This window comes from Pipistrellus hanaki (assembly GCF_964339955.1).
Source record: "Pipistrellus hanaki genome assembly, chromosome: 16".
NCBI classification, from domain to species: domain Eukaryota; kingdom Metazoa; phylum Chordata; class Mammalia; order Chiroptera; family Vespertilionidae; genus Pipistrellus; species Pipistrellus hanaki.
The window spans coordinates 22396137-22419126 of record NC_140518.1 but is presented as its reverse complement, the minus strand read 5'-3'; the positions used below and the strand labels follow the sequence as shown (position 1 = coordinate 22419126).

Genomic DNA, 22990 nt, shown 5'->3' with positions numbered 1-22990 from the left:
GCAGACCGACCTCTATCTACTGAGCCCAGCCAGCTAGGGTTATCTAAATATAGTCTTTAATGTCTTTAGGTAACAGACAAAGCAATATTGAGAAAGAAGAACAAAGTTGGAGGTATCATGCTACCTGAAATCAAGTTATACTTTAAGGTTATACTATGTATGGCATGAAAACACATACATAGATCAGTGGAACAGAATAGGAAGCCCAGAAATAAACCTATGCCTATACGGTCAATTAATTTATGACAAAGAAGGCAAAAATATAAAATGGGGGTAAAGACAGTCTCTTTAATAAGTTATGTTGGGAAAACTGGGCAAATACATGCAAAAAAAAAAAAATGAAATGATAACACTTTTTTAGACAATATACAAAAATAAGTTCAAAATGGGTTAAAGACTTAAAATGTAAGCTCTAAAACTGTAAAACTCCTAGAAGAAAAAATAGGCAGTAAACTCTGGCATTGCTCTTAGCAATATTTATTGGAAATGTCTCCTTAGGAAGGAAAACAAAAGAAAAAAAAATAAATAAACAAACGGGACTACATCAAACTAAAAAGTTTTTTTCACAGCAAAGGAAAACATTAACAAAACAAAAATCCAGTCTCCTGAATGGGAGAAGATATTTGCCAATGATACACCCGAAAAGGGGTTCGTATCCAAAATATATGGAATTCATACAACTTAATATAAAAAAGGCCAAACAATCTGATTAAAAGAATGGCAGAGGACCTCAATAGACACTTCTTCAAAGAGGATGTTCAGATGGCCAACAGATATATGAAAAGATGTCCAGTGTCACTAATCACTAGAGAAATACAAATTAAAACCACAGTGATATATTACCTCACACCTGTCAAATGGTTATCATTAATACACCAATAAACAAGTGTAGGTGAAGATGTGGAGAAAAGGGAGCCCTGGTATTCTGTTAGTGGGAATGTAGATTGGTGCAGCCACTGTAGAAAAACAGGATGGAGATTTATCAGAAAATTAAAACTTGAACTAATATGTGACCCAACAATTTAACCTCTGGGTAGTTATCCAGAGAAATGACAAAACAATAACTCAAAAATATTTGTGCCCCATGTTCATTGCAGCTTTATTTACAACTAGAGGCCTGGTGCACAAAATTCATTCACTCGAGGGAAGGATCCCTCAACCTAGCCTTCGCCCTCTCACAGTTGGACAGCTTTAGTGCTACCACGGAGGCAGGAGAGGCTCCTGCCACCGTTGCTGCGCTTGCCAGCCATAAGCCCAACTTCTGGTTGAGCGGCACTCCCCCTGTGGGAGCGCACTGACCACCAAAGGGCAGCGCAGCTCCTTCATTGAGCATCTGTCACCTAGTGGTGAGTGAATGTCATAGTGACTGGTCCTTCTGCCATCAGACCGAAACCAGCTCTCTGACATCCTCCCAGGGGTCCTGGATTGCAAGAGAGCACAGGTCAGACCAAGGGACCCCACTGGTGTATGATTGGGGCTAGGGAGGGACCATCGGAGGATCTGCCCCCTGGTGGTCAGTGAACATCATAGCAAGCAGTTGAACGGCCTTAGCATATCATTAGCGGACCTAGAGGGTATTATGCTAAGTGAAATAAGTCAGCCAGAGAAAGACAAATTCCATATGATTTCTCTTAAATGTGGAATCTAAAAAATAAAGGGACAAAACAGAAACAAACTTACAGATACAGAGAACAAATTGATTGTCACCAGATGGGAAGGGGTTAGGGTTGATAGGTGAATATGGTGAAAGGAATTAAGGAGTACAAATTTCCAGTTATAAAAATAATCACAGGAATATAAAGAACCACATAGGGAATCTAAGTCAATAATATTTTAATAACTATTATGTGTCAGATGGTATTGACTTACTTGAGCGATCCCTTCATAAGGCATATAAATGTCTAATTGCTATGTTGTACACTTAAAACTAATATTTTATGCAAACTGTAATTAGAAAATAATTAAATGAAGAACCTAAAAAAATTTAGGTAACAAAGACCCATATATAATAATTAATGTCTCCATCCACTGATTATAAGTAGTTTCCATAATGGTGGTCTTAGTGTGTTTGACCTGCACTACAAATTATCATAGATTGGATGGCTTATAAATAATAAAAATTTATTTCATACAGTTCAGGAGGCTGCAGTGTTCAAGATCAAGATGCTAGTAGTTTTGCTGTCTTAGTGGTTCAAAGATGACTATCTTCACCTTGGATCCTCACATGGTTTAAAGGCTAAGAGCACATTTATTTATATACTTATTTAATCCTCATGCTCACAGAGAGCAATAGAGAGAAACATTGATGTGTGAGAGAGGAACATCAATACCAGGGATCAAACCCACAACCCAGGTATGTGCCTTGACCAAGAATCAAATCCACAACCTTTGGGAGTACAGGCCAATGCTCAACCATCTGAGCCAGTCCTGCTGGACAGGGTGGGAGCACTTTTATAAGGGCACTAATCCCATTTACAAGGGCCCAACCTTCGTGACCTAATCATTGTTCAAAGGTTCCACCTCCAGTGGGGATTAGAATTTCAACATATGAATTTGAGGGAGGAGGACTAAACTTTCAGTTCATAACAATGATTTAACATCTGCTTTATCCTTAAATACTGCTACCAGATATACTGTATGGCTTTTTAAATGTCTAATTTGGGAAAAGACAGACTTAAAGTAAAATAAAATAAAATAATTTATATAAACATTGGTAAGTACTGAACTGTTGAAGGTCATTAGAATGAAGTTGTATTTTTATAATTGAAATCTACCAAGCATGTTTTGTCTGTAGTTGTTTTTGAAATAGAATTGAAGAGTTAAGATTGACTTTGTCTGAAGAATAAAACTTGTGCTTTGTTTACAGAATTCAGTTTGTGAATTTTAACAGAGTTTGGACTATTGCTTTATAATATATAACATTGAGAAAGTCAGTATACACAGAAATTCAAATATATATTCATGTATTTATGAACATAAATAGCTTTAATAAAATGAAATGATTTATTAAAAACATTGCGCCCACAGCCACAAGATGGTGGTGCCCAATTCCCTCAGCCCTGCCTCCGGAGTCCCCCAGTATTCTCAGCCTCCAGCTGGCCAGGGCCGGCCGAGGCACAGGCAAGCCTCAGATGGTGGCTGCCCAGCTGCCCAGGGCCACCTGAGGGTCAGGTAACCAGGGCTGGCTAAGGCTTACGCTGCTGGCAGTGGCAGCAGCAGAGGTGTGAAGGGGGCATCGCTTACCCCTGATTGCCGGGTTGCCTCCTGCCCCTGAGAGCTCCCGGTCTGTGAAAGGGGTAGGCTGGGCTAATGTGACCAAACTGAAAAAATTAAAACTAATTGGACCCCTATTAATGATATTTCAACATTGTTTAGAGTTATTTATGCATATAGTTTATATATGACTTAGACATAAACTAGACTAGGATTTTTATCTAGAAGTATATAAAGTCTGTTTCTGTATAATATTTTTTATTTCAGTCAGTGTATTTTTAATTTCTAGTTGGTCCTTTTCCATATCCTTGAGGGTTTCACTAAATTTATTGGCCTTTTCTAGGAAATTCTTGAAAAACCTTATAACCGTGGTTTTGAACTCTATATCCAGTCATTTGCTTTTCTCCATTTCTTTCATTTGTGATCTGTTTCTCTGTCTCCACATTTTTGCTGCTTCCCTGAGTTGGTAGAGTAGCTTTGTGTGGTAGGTGTCCTATAGGGCACAGTGGCTCAGCCTCCCAGTTACCTGAGGTGGACACTCTTGGTTCACCCCGCTGTGGACTGTGTTCTCAGCCTTGTTGTAGTTAAGCCTTGATTGCTGTTTGTATCACTGGGAGGAATTGACCTCCAGGCCAATTGGCTGAGATCAGATGTGTCTATGCCGGGAGAACTTCTGTGCTGGAGACACCCTTATGAGACAAGACTTGCAAAATTGCAAAAGCCTCTGCTCAGCTTGGATGGGGCAGTGTCTCAGAGCTGAGCAGACAGCCTTGGCTTCTCGTCAGCCCTGTCCTATGAGGCCCCTGGGTCTCAGTGTCTGTCGGTAATTGCTACAAGCACCTCTGAGAAAAAGCCGCCCTCGAGTTTCACCCGCTGCCAGACAGTCCAGTTTCTCCCCAATGAATCTGGATTCCCAGGTTCTCGCCCAGAATTGAAGTTCAGTGCAGTCAGGAGCGTCTGTCTCCCTCCCGCTAGAGAAAGCCAGCCAGGCACTCAGCCGTCTGTCTTCTCCGCGTGCGTCTTCATACCTCAGCCTTTTGCAGCTCCTCTGACTCTTTGTGTGCTCCTCTCTCTCCCTCTAGTTGTAGAATTTCCACTCAGCCAGCTTTCCTGTGGTTCTGGATGATGTCTGCTTTGTCCCTCAGTTGCAGTTTTGAAATTGTTGTACGAGGCAGCAGCTTAGGTATTTACCTATGCCGCCATCTTGGTTTCTCCTAGGAGTATATAAAGTCTGTATTTTGATGTTTAAAACAAACAAGAAAGTAACAAGTTGGTATGAAATATTTCCTTTTTGTTCTCAGGACATGAATTACTTTAAGATAGGAATGGTAAGCATCTCAGATATATATGTTAACAAATAGCAAAGGTTTGTTTTTGGACTATATTTGGACTGACAAGATTAATTTGACTTCAAAAGAGCCAGTCCCCAAAATGACATACTCTGCAAAAATTAAGACATTTCTAATGATATTCTACTTCAGCAACATTCTCAATATGTAATGTACCAGATAATACTCATCTGTATCCCAACCCTCCAAATTGCCAGGAGTGTTGGCCCTCCTCTGATATTTGCTATGTAGTACATTTATCTAACTTTAAAACCTTCTGTATAAAGATCTTTCAAGCACTAAATGAGAAATGATGGAAAAAGGTGGTTTGCTATGTTATTATCTTGTTATTCACTCCTGGTAATTCTCTTAAAAATGACAAGCTTTAATTATAACCTTCTATTTGAGTTGTATCAAATATTCTCTGATGTGACTATATTTTAAAATACATTTTGCTTCTGATTTTTTAGAAATAATCACTTTCACTTCAGAGTCAAAATCTAAGACTACTCTACTGATAGCTTTCTGACATGTAGGAATATCAGATGTGGGTGAAGTGTCTAGTCTAGCTTGATGTTTTATATCTAGCTATTAGTCAGCTAATCCTCTTCCCTACTTCACTGAAAATATTTTCATTCTGTCTGACAAAAAGTAAGAAATTACATTAACTGTGACTAAAAATGTATTTGCAGATGACACATTAATGAGACTAATAGTTCTTTCAGTCTTCCTAAAGGTTTTACCTTTAGTGAACTTAGATCCAAATATACTTTTTTATTTTTTTAATTCTGGGAAACAGGATTACAATAAAGATTTTTAAAGATGATTTTATTTTATTTTTTTACATATATTTTATTGATTTTTTATTGAGAGGGATAGAGAATTAGAAACACCAATGAGAGAGATTCATCGATCAGCTGCCTCCTGCACATCCCCCCACTGGGGATGTGCCTGCAACCCAGGTACATGCCCTTGACTGGAATCGAACACAGCACCCTTCATTCCGCAGGCCAACGCTCTATCCACTGAGCCAAACTGGTTTTGGCTAAAGATCATTTAAAAATATATTTTATTGATTTTTTTACAGAGAGGAAGGGAGAGGGACAGAGAGCTAGAAACATCGATGAGAAAGAAACATTGACCAGCTGCTTCCTGCATGCCCTCTACCAGGGATGTGCCTGCAACCAATGTACATGCCCTTGAACGGAATCGAACCCGGGACCTTCCAATCTGCAGACCGACGCTGTACCACTGAGCCAAACCGGTTTCGGCTAGAGATGATTTTAAATATAAATTTTAAAACAAACAGAAGGACCAAATAAATGTTAATACTGTTAGTATAAAGTCGCCTTAGGCAAAATATTTGGATATGTCCAATTACTCCAAGTAAAGCATGCTTGAAAGGTAAAAACAAGCAATGCTAAAGATAGTTATGGTGTATGAAGGAAAATTTTGTCTCATAAGGAAGAATTCAATTAATCTAGCATGAAAGGAGAAATGGTAATGCTGTTTATAAAGCATTTGGACTTCAAAAGATGCCACCAATTTATTAATTTATTTCATAATTATGAAGGGCAGCAACTGCCTATTACGGAGTTGTGTTTTTTTTTTTTTTTTTTCTGTAAAAATCAGGGTTCAAAACACACACACACACACACACACACACACCTGGAATACTTAGCTACTTCAAATACCCTGTTCTATTTTTTTTTTTTAATACTGGTCACAATTCATAAATTGATTTTATTACCCACTAATGGATTATAACATAATTTGAGAAATACTGATGAAAAATAAAGAGAATTTCTAGTCCCCTTCCCCTTAGGGACTTAAAACTTAAACATTGTCACTTTATCTGCTTCTAAACCACTAATTTTCTTGGTCTCACATAAAACATCACAAAAATTACACCAGCTCCAAACTCATATAGAGCATTCTGTTCTCAGACTATAACATTCTGTCCTAGGTTATGTGCTCAAGTACTCCCACTACAGTTTTTAAATTACATTTATACCACATTGATTTGCAACTCATGCTTGTTCTTTCTTAGCCAATAGTACATGGTCGAGCATTGTAATCATATCCTTAAAAATATAATCAGTTTCCATGTCTCTTCTTTACTTTTATAGAATCACTTTGCAAAACCTCAAATCTTGATGAATCAAACATTTTTTTTTAACCTACACATGTTCCAGCACATGAACATAGAACCAGCAAGACTGGTTTCATTAAAACATTGTCTCGCCAAAACCGGTTTGGCTCAATGGATAGAGCGTCGGCCTGCGGACTGAAAGGTCCCAGGTTCTATTCCGGTCAAGGGCATGTGCCTTGGTTGTGGGCACATCCCCAGTGGGGGGTGTGCAAGAGGCAGCTGATCGATGATCCTCTCTCATCGATGTTTCTAACTCTCTATCCCTCTATCATCCTCTCTGTAAAAAATCAATAAAATATATTAGAAACAAAACAAAACATTGTCTCAAACTTCCAATAATCTCTTGGTACTGTTTGACAGTCCTACTACTCTCTGATATGACTGCTTCATATTTTCTCTTCCTCCCTTCTGCCCCATATGCTTTCTACCCTCACCACCCAGTTGATATCACCCAATGGTTCTCAGTGTGATCCCCAGACCAGCACCATGAACATCATATGGGAACTTGTTAGAAATGAGAATTCTCAGCCTCTACTCCAGGGCTACTTAGTCAGAAACGCTAGGGTTAGGGCCCAGCAATCTGTGTTTTAACAAGCCTGCAGGTGATTCTGATGCAACCAAAGTTGAGAAGCCATTCTCTAGAATGTAAGCTCCAAAGGCAGATCCAAAAAATTTTTTTGGGGGGGTATTTTTTGGGCATCTGTATATCCTGTGGAGTAGAACAGGGCCTGGAACATTGTAAGCCTAAATAGCTATTGTTGAATCAAACCATTTGATGTGAACTCCCTTAGTTTCCCAGAAATTGGAAACCCACTTGCATCTGTCCCTATTTTCTTCCTTTTCCAATTAAGGAAATGTGCCTCATCCTATCAAAGATCAATATTTCCATATATGAACCGGATGTCATTCCTCATTGCCTTCCAAGAACTTTGTTCCTTCCCTCTCTTTTGCATTATCTATCAATCTTTCTCTACTAGATCACTTCATTTAGTATGCAGTCAGATTCTGCACCATTCTAAAACTACAAACTTCCCCCGTCTTCATACCCCCTTTCAGATACTGCCTCTATTCAGTGGTTCTTGACAAAGCCAATGACTTTTTTAAACATATTTTTTAAAGATATAATTTACATACTTTAAAAACTGCACTCATAAATTGTACAATTCAGTGGTGTTACTATAATAGTGTATTCAGAATTAACCATCACTACAGTCTAAGATGTAGAACATTTTTATCCCCTTAAAAGAAACCCCCTACCAGCAGTTCCTCCCTGTTTGTTCTGCCTCCCAGCCCTAGGCTTTCCTCTACTTTCTGTTGTAATAGATTGCCTATTCTGGACTTTTCATAGAAATGGAATCATCCAATATGTGATCTTTTGTGACTAATTTCTGTCACTTACCATGTTTTTAAGGTTCATACACATTGTAGCATGTAGCAATACTTCATTCCTTTTATGGCTGAATAAAAATTCCATTGCATGAATATCCATAATCAATTGGTGGACATTTGGTTGTTTTTACTTTTTTGCTATTATGAATAATGCTGCTATGAACATTCATGTCTGGGTTCTTGTGTAGAAGTATGTTTTTATTTCTCTTGAATATATACCTACGAGTGGAATTGCTGAGCCATATAGTTGCATTGTATATTTAACATTTTAAGGAACTGCCAAAGCTGTTGCACCATTTTACATTCCCACCAGAAATATATGAGAGTTTGAATTTTTCTATGTGGTCAGCACTTGTTGCCTTTTTTTTTTTTTAATAGTCATCCTTCTCAGTGTGAAGTGGTGGGTTTGATTAGCATTTTCCTAATGACTAATGATTTTGAGTCTCTTATGGTTTTCTTCTATTTATAGATCTTCTTTAGAAAAATATTCATATCCTTTGTCCATTTTTAAATTGGGGTGTCTTTTCATTATTGAGTTAAAATAGTTTTTTATATGTTCTAAATACTAGTCTCTTATCAGTTATGATTTGCAAATATTTTCTACCATTCTGTGAGTTGTCCTTTCACTTTCTTTTTTTAGGAATATTTTTTATTGATTTCAGAGAGAAAGGGAGAGGGAGAGATAGAACTAATAATGATGAGAATCACTGATCATCTGCCTTCTGCATGCCCCCAACTAGGGATCCAGCCCACAACCTGGGCATGTGCCCCGACTGGGAATTGAACCATGACCCCATGGTTCATAGGTCCATGCTCTACCGCTTAGCCACACCTGGCTGGGTGTCCTTTCATGTTCTTGATTCACAGTCCTATTTAACTTGTTTATTTCATTGCTTGTGTTTTTTGTTTCATATTTAGGAAAACCATTGCCTAATTCAAGGTCATGAGGTTTTACTGCTGTTTTCTTTTAAGATTTTTATTGTGTTAGCTCTTACGTTTAGGTCTATGATCCATTTTGACTAAAATTGTGTATATGATGTAAGGAGAGAGTCTTAACGTGATTATTTTGTATAGATATACAATTGTCTCAGCACCATTTGTTAAAAGACTTCTCTCCCATTAAGTTGGTTCACTTGGTTGGAGCGTCGTCCCATACACCAAAAGGTTGCGGGTTCACCCTAGCCGGTTGCCAGTGGTTAGAGTTGTTGGCCTGGGATTCCAACTATTTCCTTATTAGTTACTATTACTCATTTTTACTCACTTCCAATTTCATTTGACACAGCAAAGCAATATTTTAATTATTATTTAATAATATTTAAAGTAATATTTTAATTCTCTTGCTCACAATAATCAGTGACTTCGCACAACATTTTGAATAAAATCTAAATTTCATACCAAAATCTAAAAGATGCCTGTTCCTCTGACTATATTCCCTGTCATTTTTCTTCTTATGCACTGTACTTCATCTTCTTTGGGCTTCTTTCAGTTCCTCAAACATACCAAAGTCTCAGAAAGGGTTTGTACACATGTTATTTTCTATGCCTGGGATATTCTCTCCAAAATTCTCATCCCTACATAACTGAGGCTTTCTCATCCTTCAAGGTACAGCATTCCTAACCATTCTAAGGAGTTACCCCTCTTTTATTTTCTTTCACTGTACCCCATTTATTTTCTTTATAAAACTTGTCCTAGTTTTAAATTATATCCAACTAGAAGCCCAGTGCATGAAATTCGTGCAGGGGTGGGGATCCCCCCTCAGCCCAGCCTGCACCCTCTTCAATCCGGGACCTCTAGAGCAGTGGTTCTCAACCTTTTTAATGGCGCAACCCTTTAATACAGTTCCTCATGTTGTGGTGACCCCCAACCATAAAATTATTTTCATTGCTACTTCGTAACTAATTTTGCTACAGTCACGACCCACAGGTTGAGAAGCGCTAGCAGGGTCACCTAAGACCATCGGAAAACACAGATATATACATTATGATTCATTAACCGTAGCAAAATTAGTTATAGAAGTAGCAATGAAAATAATTTTATTGTTGGGGGTCACCACAACATGAGGAACTGTATTAAAGGGTCACGGCATTAAAAAGGTTGAGAACCACTGCTCTAGAGGATGCCCTTCTATATTGGGCCTAAACTGGCAGTTGGACATCCTTCTCACAATCTGGGACCGCTGACTCCTAACTGCTCACCTGCCTGCCGGCCTGGTTGCCTCCAACTGCCCCCCTCTAACAGCCCCCCCCCACCCCCCCGGCCTGGTTGCCTCACGCAGCCTGCTGCTCAGTCGTTTGGTCGCCCCTCACTAACCCCCTGCTGGCATTGTCACCCCATGCAGCCTGCCAGCCTGCTGTTCGGTTGTTACTGTTACTATGACCGCATCATGAACAATTTGCATATTCCTCTATTAATAGTATAGATCTGTTTACTTATCACATCTCTATAACTAGATTTTATGTCCCACTAGGTCAGGGGCTATTTCTGTGTTATTCACTAATCTATACACTCTGCCTAGGCAGAATGCCTAGTACATAATTTGCACTCAATAAATGTGTTGGGTATTGTTTAATGATATAATTTTGTTTTAATAATGCTGAATTTATTGTTCCCAATTCTTAGTGAAATAGCCTTTTATTTTTCTCTTTCAGTAATTGCCCTTCCTTTTTGGCTGCCGCTTTAGCCAGAGCCACAGCAGATGAAGTCCTTCAGAGTGATCTTTCTGCACATTATATCCCAAAGGAAACGGATGGCACGGAAGGGTCTGTGGGTGAGTATCATTCTACATTATTTGTTTGAAAATATTAAAATATCCTCATGTGTAGTGATCCGCAGAAAATGTCTGCCAAATACTAATTTTAATTTACCCACTGATTTAATTGTATAGTGGTAGCAAGAGAAAAAAATAGCAAAAAAATTCTTTTTTTCAAACTAATTAATAAAAGGAGGGAAAAAAGGGAACATACAGGTATATATGAAAATATGTGAAAGTAATTGGAATGAGATTATCATGACAGGATATTATTATTAATACCCAGACAAATGGAAAAAGTAAAGTGAGAAATAGGAAGACAATAGAAAAGATGAGTGAAGGAGAGGAGAGTTTGAGCAAAACCTATTTAAAAATTTTAGCTTACCTTTAAGAATCCAAGTAAAAAAGTCAGATATAAAAATTCAAGAAATCAGTTGTAGCAGTACCTCATTATGTTTCATTTTATATAAATAGAGCTCTTTCTGACAGCTATGCAAAATTTAATTTAATTGCATGGATCATTTTACTTCTTTTATCTAGGCAAATTATGAGGTTTTATTTATTAAAGAAGGTATGTTTATTAATGTATTAGATTTATACATATTAGATAAGCTCTAAAGAAATACCAATTTTTATAAAAATTATGGAATTACTACTCCAAATTGTTAAGGAATTTAAATATTTCATTCTGTTTGTTCTATCTCAAGCATTTGCCTTTCAACATGGTGCATAAGGAGCAAAGCATATATTAATGAATCAGATTAGCTAGGTTCCAGAGAATCTGAGGCAGATATAACAGTAAACATTCCTGTTCTTCCTTTATATCTCTAGATAATTTTGACAGAAAATTGGCAAGGAAGTAATTCCTCTGCTTGTTTTTACTAAGAGTAATTGGTTCACTTGGAACCAAATTATTCCAGAATCAAGTTGGATAGAATTCGTGCTACAATGCATTGGTCTTCCTTCTGGTACTGATGCATAAAGTAAAAGCCCTGTAATGAAAAGATAAGGGAGATTAAATTCTGCTTCACTGCAGCCAGGCTGATGGCTGACTCAGCTCCAGCTCAGTTCAGTGGCATTAAGACTGATGAGTAATTTACAGCTGTTAGGGGGTGGACTACTGCTTTGAACAATTTTCTCACCCTTTTAAATTATTTTTTCATTTCAGGCAGCAATTATTTATATACAAATGTTCTATACCATTCCCCACAGAAAGAGAATACTCAAAGTAGCAAGATTGAAAAACTGCCCTACATGCCTACTTTGTAAGAATTTTCTGACACCCCCTCTCCCCCATAGGATAGCAAAAGTGAAATGAAGGCATTTTTTCTTTTGGTGGATATTATTGGTCATTTTGATTGTATACTTTTCCAAGAGATTACCCAGTAATGTATTCTCCATGCCACTGCTGTTATTCAGCATGATCTATTGAAATTTGAGACTGTTGCAAGCCCTTAATCTACTTAACACGAATCACTCAATGTGAACTGCACTGAGGAGAATATTTACAGGGCATAATGTGTTTCTCCATATATCAGAGTGGGAAATGAGTGTATTGAATAAGGCCTGCTGTCACTGAAATGCCTTTTCTCTCTCTTTTTAGTTAAAAAAAAAAAAATCCTTAACTTAAAGTTCTTTTCATGTTTATATCATCCCTAACAATATTTGCTAAACAACCCTGCATATCTGTTGGTACAAATTTAGTTTAGCAGATGTAATGTCTGTCCAGACAATCTAAAATCCATTTGAAATATCCCAATGTAAACATTAAAAGCAAAAATTATCATTAACACAAAAGAAATTAAAAGAATTATTAAAATACTAGAGGCCTGGTGCATGAAAATTCTTGCATTGGAGGGGGGTACCTCAGCCTGGCCTTCCCCCTCTCACAGTCTGGGAGCCCTAAGAGGCAGGAGGCAACTCAGCGATCAGGGGAAGGTGATGCCCCATCAAACCTCTGCTGCTGCCACTGCCAGCAGCACAAGCCTTGGTTGGCCCTGATTACCTGAGCCTCTGGCAGCCATGGGTGGCCCATCCGAGGCTTGCCTGTGCCATGGGCCAGCCCTGGGTGGCTGTGGGGCTGAAGAAACTGGGTGCTGCTGTCTTGTGGCTGTGGGGCGCTGCCATCTTTGAAGGCGGGGCAGTCAATTAGCATGTTCCCTCCTTATTGGCTGTGGGCGCCGCCATCTTTGCATCATTGTTAAATATATTAAGTAAAATACTGGTAACATTGAGTACAACAGTTAATTATATTGTTGAGTATTTTATTGAGAGTCTACCATATACTTAGCATTTTGCTGGAAAAATGGCAGTGAATAAAACAAAAATATTGGGACATCTGTTAGCATAATTTATATATTAACTAGAGGCCCAGTGCATGAAATTTGTGCATGGGGGTGTGTGTGTGTCCCTCAGCCCAGCCAGCACCTTCTCCAATCTGGGAACCCTTGAGGGATGTCCAACTGCCCGTTTAGGGATCAGGCCTAAACAGGCAGTTGGACATCTCTCTCACAATCGAGGACTGCTGGCTCCCAACCACTTTCCTGACTGCCTGCCTGATTGCCCCTAACCACTTCTGTGTGCCAACCTGATCACCCCCAAACCACTCTCCTGCCAGCCTGTTGACACCTAACTGCTCCCCTTCTGGTCCGATATCCCCTAACTGCCCTCCCCTGCCGGCCTAGTCACCCCTAACTGCCTTCCCCTGCCAGACATCTTGTGGGGGCCATCTTGTGTGTTGGAGTGATGGTCAATTTGCATATTGCCTCTATTATATAGGATAGGTCAAAATAAAAAAACACAAAATAATCTCTACCTGTGTTGTCTAGTGCAGTAGCTATTGACTGAATGCAGTTATTGAGTACTTGAAATACAGCTAATATGAACAAAATACTGAATTTTAAATTTTAAGTAGCCACACTGCAGCTATAAAGGTATTTTATTGAACAGTCCAGGTCTATAAAATAAGAGTAATATACAAATCAAAGAATGATACAATGGTTTATATTATTATAAGTTATTTATTTCACTCAACTCTATTATACCTACAAGTTTCTGAATTCATTTATTGTTTTGCAATCCTCTGTTGTGATTGAGTCAAATGCATATCCAAACACATATTTGGAGTGATACAAATAGGCAACTGCTGGCTGAAAGAGATGGTGTCTGGCAGCTGGTGCTTAAAAAAAAAGATTGGAGTTGCTTAAAACCATCAAAATGTTATTTCTTGGCCTCAGTTTCCCTTTTCTATACACCTCCTCAGATTTTACTTATTCCTTTCAAATGCACCCTTTATTTTCAGTTATATAAAAATGTCAAGGGGACAAAAACCACAAAACAGTTTGCCACCCTGTATTGTGTTAATGAGAAAAAAAGCAACAAAACCTCGAGGTCAGTTTCTGAACAGTCATTTAAAAAGAAAACTGAATAAGAAAACAAGTAACTGCAGTCACAGATTTAGGCACTGTATAAAATGAGACTAAGTTCCCAGGCCGTTCTAAGAACATACAGCCTCTCTTCTCTGGGACTTGTGTTGTAGATGGCAAGAGGCATGTACAGCCATTTCCCATCTGGCAGACATTTTCTCAGGCTGTCAAGCTATATGTGACTTAGTAGAGTAAAACAAAAGTTTGAGAATTCTATTTTTTTTTTTTTTACTTGGGATGAAAGAACCTCAAATACTGACCTGAGAAAACCTAATCTCCCCTTGATTATTTCAATAACTGCAACTTGAGGAGAGGACAACTTGAATGGAGGTGATGTGAGACAACCTGGTCAATACTATTCAGTGTTGTTTAAAAGGCTTTCTTTCATATCTGTCCATACACTGAGGGATGCAAATCCGTCTCAGAAATCTGCTAGTCAGCTCCACTTAATAGGTTGAGTAGTAGACTTAATAGTCTAAGAGTAGAGAATCCTCTGATATCTTTTTTCTTTTCTATCCAGGGTTACACACATAGAATGTAAGCATTTTTTCCTTAGAGAAATAAAAAATTTTAACCTATTGGTTAAACTATTTAAGCTATTGCCTAAAGCTTTAAATAAATAACAAAAGACACCAAAAGCCCTAGCCGGTTTGGCTAGTGGTTAGAGTAGGGGTGTCGAACTCAATCAGAGAAGGGGCCAAAATCTAAAATCCAGCCTAAATCGCGAGCCGAATGGTTTACTGAACAGTCATAAACTGACAATGTCATAAACTGACAGCGGAGTGCAGTGATGACAGCGCAGTGCGGGCCACATTGCAAGGCCTGGCGGGCTGGATTTGGCCCGCGGGCCTTGTGTTTGACACATGTGGGTTAGAGTGTTGGTCTGAGGACAGAAGGTCTGTGATTCAATTCTGGTCAAGGGAGTAGGCTCCATCCCCAGCTGCAGGTCAGGGTGCATGTGGGACGCAGTCAATTGATGTGTTCCTTTCACATCCATGTTTCTCTTTCCCCCTCCCTTACTCTCTCTCTCAAAAAATCAATGGGGGGAAAATTTTCTTGGATAAGGATTAACGAAACAAAACAAATCAACAAAAAAATAATTTCTGAGTATAATCAGTTACAGGAGAGAAAACGGGGAACGGGAAAGAGGAAAAGAGGCTAGGAAGGGGAGACAAAGACAAATGATAGGTAAACTCTCCTGATCTCCGTAGTTTATAAATAAATGATGTTGCTCAGAGGCCTTTCACGTTCTAATCAGCCGGAAGCCACTGTTGACATTTCAGTCACTCGTCTACTCATAGGGGGCTGGGCCTTCCAGGTGATCACCATGCAGCCAACCGAGTGGGAAACAGTGCCCTGAACTAGACAGCAGTGTCCGGAGCACTTTGTGGGCGAGACGAAACCCAGCCATGGCCCAGACCCAGCCCTTTCTCCTCAGGATATAGGATCATCCTAGTGGCAGCTGCTGGATGATTGTCTACTAGATAGGTTGTCATTTTCTCTTTTCAGAAGCAACACTTCATTTCTCTTGAGAAGAAGGAATTTCTTCTATTAAGGAGGAGCTTAACTGCTGTGACCTACTTCTGTCTTTACCAATCAGGCAAGTGAAAAGCAGCTTTACAAGGCTCTTCATTGGGGGTTTCTGTGTTTCTTTCACAGAGATTGAGACAGTGAAATTGGCCCGTTCTGTCTTCAGCAAACTACATGAGATTTGCTGCAGCTGGGTGAAAGACTTCCCTCTCCGCAGGAGACCCCAGCTTTATTATGAGACATCAATCCATGCCATCAAAAACATGCGCAGGAAAATGGAGGACAAACATGTCTGCATTCCTGACTTTAATATGCTCTTCAACCTAGAGGTAAAGGGCACTTCTGAGGTCAATGAGATTTTTAAAAACACATTCATGGTTTTCTAACAGAACCCCTAATATACATGGTGGGGCAAAAGTAGGTGAATAGCCTGGCTGGTGTGGCTCAGTGGTTTAGCCTTGACCCATGAACCAAGAGTTTACTGGTTCAATTCCTATTCAGCCTACATGCCCAGGTTGCTGGCTTGATCCCCAGTAAGGGGCATACAGTAGGCAGCCAATTGAAGTTTCTCTCTCATTGGTGTTTCTATCTCTCTATCCCTTTCCTTTCCCCTCTCTCTAAAATCAATCATCAATAGATAGCAATTAATTTTAAAAAGTGGATTTACAGTTTGAGTTCAGGAGTTTATTCTTTTTAAAAAAAATATTTAAAAAAATAGATTTCAGAGAGGAAGGAATAGAGAGAGACAGAGAGAAACATCAATGATGAGAAGAATCATTGATCAGTTGCCACTTGCATGCCACCTACTAGGGCTAGAGCCTGCAACATGGGCATGGGCCCTGACCAGGAATTGAACCGGTGACCTCTTGGTTCATAGATCTATGCTCAACCAGTTGGGTGGGAGTTTATTGTTGTATTATTATTTATTAACTACTATGTTATTTTATATACAAGCAACTGTTAACCTACCCTGTACTTCTGATAGTATCTGATATGTCTGAATAGTATTAAAGGCAAAGTGGCACACATTTGCTTGCATTAGATAATAGAAAAGGAATTAGGGGAGAAACCAAGATGGCGGCATAAATATCTAAAATTGCCTCCCACAACAATTTCAAAACTACAACTAAAAGACAAAACAAACATCATCCAGAACCACAGGAAGGCTGGCTGAGTGGAAATTATACAACTAGAAGGAAAGAGAAAAGTACACTGAGACTCAGAGGAGCTGTGGAAGGCAGAGGTAAGGAGGCACGTGCACGGAGAGGGCTGGCAACTGAGTACTCAGCTGGCTTTCTTAATCAGGAGGGAGACGAAAGCTCCCAACTGATCTGAACTCCAGTTCTAGGTGATACTCTGGGGACCCAGACTCATACCGGGAGAAACTGGTATGGTAGTGGGCAAAACTTGAGGGTGGCTTTCTCTCAGAGGTGCTTGTAGCAATTACCTGAGGACATTGAGACCCAGGGGCCTCTTAGGGCAGGGCCGATGGGAAGCAATTGCTGTTTGCTCCACCCTGAGACTCCACCCCATCCAAGCTGAGTGCAGAGACTTTTGCATATGAATGGCCTAGTCCTTTGAATTCTAAACTTATTTAATAAACTGCAGCTGAGTCAGTGAGACCCAGAACATCCAAAAGAAGGCCCAAGGCCCCACAGCAGCTTGCATTGCTTCCCAGCTGGGCCTCATCTGGGAACCTCCAAAACCCAAACAAAGAAGAACCCAAAGAATCTGCAGACCTCTCCATAGCTCCTGCTGGGTGGCCTCAGGCAGAGGCTAAATTAGCACCTCCTTGGAGATCCAAGAGCCAGTGTACCCAGGGGTCAGAGTGGGACCATCCAGATTACAACTCCTCAGATCCATAAGGGACACACTCAGGGGGCAGACTCGGTGAGCACCAAACCCCCACTGAAGCAAGGCTTGTCTCATAAAGGTGTCTCCAGCACAGAAGTTCTTCCATCGTAGACACAGCTGATCCTCATAGCCAATTGGCCTGGAAGTCAATTTCTCCCAGTGATAACAATAAAGGCTTAACTACAACAAGAATGTGCACACTGCCCACAAAGGGGTGCACCAAGAGTGTCCACCTCAGATGACTAACTGGGCAGGCTGAGCCACTGGACCTTATAGGACACCTAGCACACAAAGCCACTCTATCAACTCAGGGAAGCAGCCAAAATTTGGAGACAAAGAAACAGGTCACAAATGAAAGAAATGGAGAAAAGCAAATGACTGGATATAGAGTTTAAAACCACGGTTATAGGTTTTTCAAGAATTTCCTAGAAAAGGCAATAAATTTAGTGAGACGCCTGAGGATATGAAAAAGGATCAAATAGAAATGAAGCATACATAAGAAGAGGAAGAAGAAGAAAAAAGATAAAAATTATGATCAACAAATATATATCAACAAGTGAATCTAAAAATCAAGTGAATAAAAAATCTCAAGAACAGAATAAACTGGTGAATATAATAGAATCAGGGGCATAGAAAGGGAGTGGACTGATAATCATGGGGTCGGGGGAAGAAGGGTAGGGGGATACAGGAAGAGATTGGACAAAAATCGTACACCTATAGATGAGGATGGGGTGGGGTGGGGATAAGAGCAGAGGGTGGGATGGGAACCGGGTGGAGAGGGGACAAATGGGGGGGGGGGAGAGGAACAATTGTAATCTGAACAATAAAGATTTATTTTTTTAAAAAGGGAATTATTTTATTTTGAATAGATAATGCATTCACATGGTTTAGAGTAGAAAAATAAAATCTCTCTTATTTTTGTCTCTCAAACAGTCCCTTCCATGAAGGCAAGGGAACTAGCAGTTTCTTGTGTAACTTTCCAGAGCTATTCTATAGACATAAGTAAAAAAAACCTCAAAAACCTATTATATCACTATAAAGCTGTGTGTTTTTCTTTAAGGAAACTATTTTCATAGTATAATCAAGTGGCATTTATTAAATTCCACATTATGTTGCTAAAGCGCAACACAAAACACAAACATAAAAGAATGAATTTGAAACAGACAACTTACTGATTTCATGTGGTTTTCTTTTTTAAATCTTAGTTTCTGATAGAAAGTAGCTGGAATTACATTTCCTGAATCTGTGACTGACAAATTGGATCATATCAGCCTTGTCAACTTAATAACCATGTTCTTGTCATATTCCTCTTCTCTTTCTATTAAGTGTATTACGTTAATGCAAACAGAGGCAGGTTTGTTTTCTTTGCCTGTCACTTACCTTTTTCCTTAAGTCCATAACTTAGAAATTACAATGTAGTCATTTCTACAAAGCACAAAATTTCCTTTTTTTTAGCAGTTAAATTTAAATTTAAGCTGTCAAGGTCTGATAAGCAGTGATGGTGGGTTAGTAACTGGTGCTTATATTACAAGATAGATGAAGTAATATCTTTATTTCCAAATGTTGCCATGTCCATGCAAATATAACCCAACGGATCTTTTGTTTGACATAACTCTTTCATAAAACATTGTCAATAATAGGAAATTGTAAATGACCTAAATTATTACATATAGGGAATGGTAACTATGATATGTTCATAAAATGTATAGTACACATATATTTAAAGTTATGTCTTTGAGAATATTTAATGACATATGGGAAATGCAGGATATAAAATTCAATGTATAGTATGATCCTGGTTATCTGTGGATGGTGGGATTATAGATATTTACTTCTTTATACTTCTTTATCAGGCCAAAAAAATGTACACTGTCTTTATAATAGAGAGAAAAAAATCAATGTTTTTTTTTTAAATTTAAGAAGCTATACTAATTATTTAAGAAATCCATTAGACTTCTCCCATTTCTTCTGCTGCTATCTATACTAAGAATCTCTCCACAGATCTCACATTGTTTAGTTGCAGTCTCATGTCCCAATTAAGTAATTATTGTCCCCTCTCTCTTTATGATACCACAGCAGCTCATTCATCATTTAAAAACTGCTTATATATGCTATTTTTCTATTATACCCTTATCCTTCCAATTGAGTTGTATAAAAATGAGTACTACTTTTCAGTACGGGTAGAAACCATATATCAGGACTTTTTCTCTAGAATGAACGATAGTCAGTTAACCTTGCAGGTGGTGTTCACTAGACTGCTAAATTAACTAGCATGTAATGTCTGTAGTAGGTACAGACTGAATAATACAATATTTGGGTATAATCATTACTTTCTGGACATTTACATATGATACTCATCCAAGTTTCTAGAGCTCAAGGAATGTCAAAAACTTATAAATGAAAATCATTAAAAACTGTTGTCTAAAGAGAGTTTAGGACTCAGAATTCAGTGAGTTATATATCTCCTAAGCAAGGTAGATCTGAGATTTAAATATTGGAGTTGAAGAAGCAAATTACTTAATGGTTTAAATGTAATCTTGTGATTAGGCTTATTTGGCAGGACAAAGCACAAGTTTGGAAGCCTCCCTCAGGCACTTGTCGTGGCAAGGAAATGGGAAGCTGAACCCTCAAACAGGGAACAAGGAAGTGTTAAGTGCATTTGGACGTCTGTGTGGTTCATGTTTTGCCAAACAGTTTAGACTGGTTGAGGATTCAATGTGACTGAATTACTTATGAGGAAGATATAGTTTAAAAAAGTATGTGTATGCTTTCATTATCTCTGTATTTTAAACAACCTAACATATAATAATTGGATTTGTGCTGGAAGGCCAATTATTTCCTATTGTTCTTAGTTTCTAATTTTATGATTAAAAGGCTTTTCTTTTTGGAAAAAACCACTCAATCCAGAACAGTTTTTGTTCAGTCCCTCCTCATACCTTTTTTTCCTTCCTCTCCCCTCAAAATTGTAATAGCAATTTTGAAGCAAATACACGTGGGTGGTTTCCATGGTGCAAGACAACTTTCACAGAGAGAGGGCACTTCAGCCAGAGCTAATTGGGCATGATGTGTTCCAGCATTCTGGCGTAAACACATATGCCCTAGTATTGCAGGTGTCTTAGCAGTTGATCAGGCTTATCAGACAAGGGAAACACTTCATCTCATTAATCTGGGCAACAGTACAGGGGCCACTGTTTCTGTTTCTATGGACAGGACCAGGAAGAACAAGCGTACTTTGCAGTGTTCGATGGCCATGGAGGAGTGGATGCTGCCATTTATGCCTCCGTTCACCTGCACGTTAACCTGGTACGCCAGGAGATGTTCCCCCACGATCCTGCCGAAGCCTTGTGCCGGGCCTTCCGGGTCACTGATGAACGGTTTATACAGAAAGCAGCCAGGGAGGTATGCCTTTTTCTCATAAATTCTTGTCATGACCGCACTGGCTGAGCTCAATTGATCTGTGGTTAAAGGGCTATTTGTATTTCCCCTTTTGGGACAGGCATTATTTAAAGTTCTCTTCCAAACTGTTCTTGCCCCTCAGTATTGGATTCTGTTGTAGTTCTGATTTTCTCTTCGGAAGAGTTTTAGTGGGGTGCTATGATGTACAGTATAGAAACTCCCAAGCTGTAATTTTTTATAAAAATATATTTTATTGATTTTTTACAGAGAGGAAGAGAGAGAGAGAGCTAGAAACGTCGATGAGAGAGAAACATCGACCAGCTGCCTCTTGCACACCCCCTACCGGGGATGTGACCGCAACCAATGTACATGCCCTTGACTGGAATCAAACCTGGGACCTTTCAGTCCACAGACGCTCTACCACTGAGCCAAACCGGCTTCGGCCCAAGCTGTAATTTTCTACAAAGGCACTCCATTGCTGGATCTGGCAGATGAGTTTTGTCTTTCATACTCACTATTACCTGTCAGGTTCACATGAGGACCATCTCTCTAAGCTGACTTTTGCTGATAAAACCTGGAAATGGAGATTAAAACAATGGTCTAAAAAAAAAAAAAAAATCACAAAGCTGGGATTACTCCCATGCATTTAGTTGTAAATGGGTTGGCAATGTTTTGCTGTGTATCTGTTGAGGGAAAATTTGCTTGGAGACCGTGAATCCTTAGATAATCCTTGAACTGATTCTCTCAACAGGAAGAAAAGTCAGAGCTCATGTCCTAATTTCTTAATGTTAATCAGATAAGGTTTTTACTCTGAATAAATGACAGGGGCTCTATATTAAGATTTAAAAGTAAAAAAATTATCAGTCTGGTATTGGTACATAATTAACTATGGTATTTACATTCATTTCTAACTGGGGCCCAACAGAAAGAGAATAATTTTTAATGTAGTTATACTATTACCAGTATATGACCTAAACATTAACTCTTCAAAATGGCTGGAGAGAACAGGGTAGTCATTTTAATCTATTTCTTTGATCTCATAGTTTGCTATACAGCAGTAGTGTGGCTTAGAATTAATGAAATAATTCAGAACTATTTGTTATTAGGCAAGAGAAATAGTCTGTATTTCCCACGTATAACCAGGTTTAGGTTAATAGGTAAATCCACCATCAGCAACCACAGGTCTACATACGGAGATGTGGGGCTAGAAAACAAGATACAGTGTTGACCTCAGACCTTCCCAATCTCTTGAGTGCTAGCACTGTCCAGCTGTTTGTCCTCATTCTGACTGAAGACAAACCCAGCCCCTGAGAGATGATCTGTAATCACCATTGTGAAGCTAAGAGAATCGCTTGCCTTTCTCATCCTCTGTGTACTCAAAAGTACGACTTTTTTCCTAAGTTCACTTTATTTGCTTTGCCAGTGACCCTAGTTTTTCTCAGTCCTGCCAATAGTTCTCTTGAGTAATTTAGATTTGTCTCAACAAACAGTTAAGTTTTCTCCTTGTGCTTCCATGTGCTGCTAACTGCTGGGAAGAAAGCAGCTATTCCTGTTGCGAAGCAGCCCTGCCTCCTGTTCTCTCCAGGGCATATGCACTGCAGTGTCTTTATCATGTGTTCCAGGGGGCTGAGTTTTGAACAGACTGTGTGGGAAGACATTTCATTGGTGGGTGAGGATTTATAACAGACTCTCCCTATATAGGGAAAAGGAGTTGTTTTTCTCATTGGCTACCGGGGCCTTTTACCACCCATGACGCACTTGTTCTAATTTAGGACAAGTTCTTAATAATTGAAAATCATGCTCATTTGGTGGTGACTCATGTCAAATGGAGATGTCATATCAGTATAGTAGTATCAAGAGCATTAAGTAAAGTGATACTGAGCTATTGCAGTGAAATTCCAGGCTGTTAGTCCTTTATATAATGTTCCAAAAGCAAGTTTACAAAGTTCATTGC

General features: G+C 39.0%; 2 protein-coding genes across 6 annotated transcripts in view; one reads left to right on the top strand and one right to left on the bottom strand.

Moving 5' to 3' along the window:
* The window catches only part of LOC311610938 (E3 ubiquitin-protein ligase TRIM37), a 267677-nt gene that overhangs the window by 153564 nt on the left and 91123 nt on the right, over window positions 1-22990 (bottom strand). The window contains exon 25 of one of the 4 annotated variants that reach the window (XM_084862542.1): window positions 4390-4444. The exons of 1 other annotated variant lie outside the window; for it this stretch is intronic. In XM_084862542.1, coding sequence (XP_084718668.1) covers window positions 4405-4444 — 40 coding nt within the window. In that variant the 3' untranslated portion in view covers window positions 4390-4404. Of the gene's footprint in view, window positions 1-4389; window positions 4445-11759; window positions 11824-21037; window positions 21096-22990 lie in introns of those variants that run through there. 2 more of the 4 variants (XM_084862540.1, XM_084862541.1) reach the window with 2 other exon arrangements.
* Window positions 1-22990, top strand: part of PPM1E (protein phosphatase, Mg2+/Mn2+ dependent 1E) — a 77076-nt gene that overhangs the window by 42017 nt on the left and 12069 nt on the right. For both annotated transcript variants that reach the window (XR_014793042.1, XM_084862559.1), the window contains exons 2-4: window positions 10731-10849; window positions 15916-16115; window positions 20851-21039. Coding sequence is in view for 1 of the 2 variants with exons in the window: in XM_084862559.1 (XP_084718685.1) it covers window positions 10731-10849; window positions 15916-16115; window positions 20851-21039 (508 nt within the window). In the remaining variant the exon portion in view is untranslated. The remainder of the gene's footprint in view (window positions 1-10730; window positions 10850-15915; window positions 16116-20850; window positions 21040-22990) is intronic.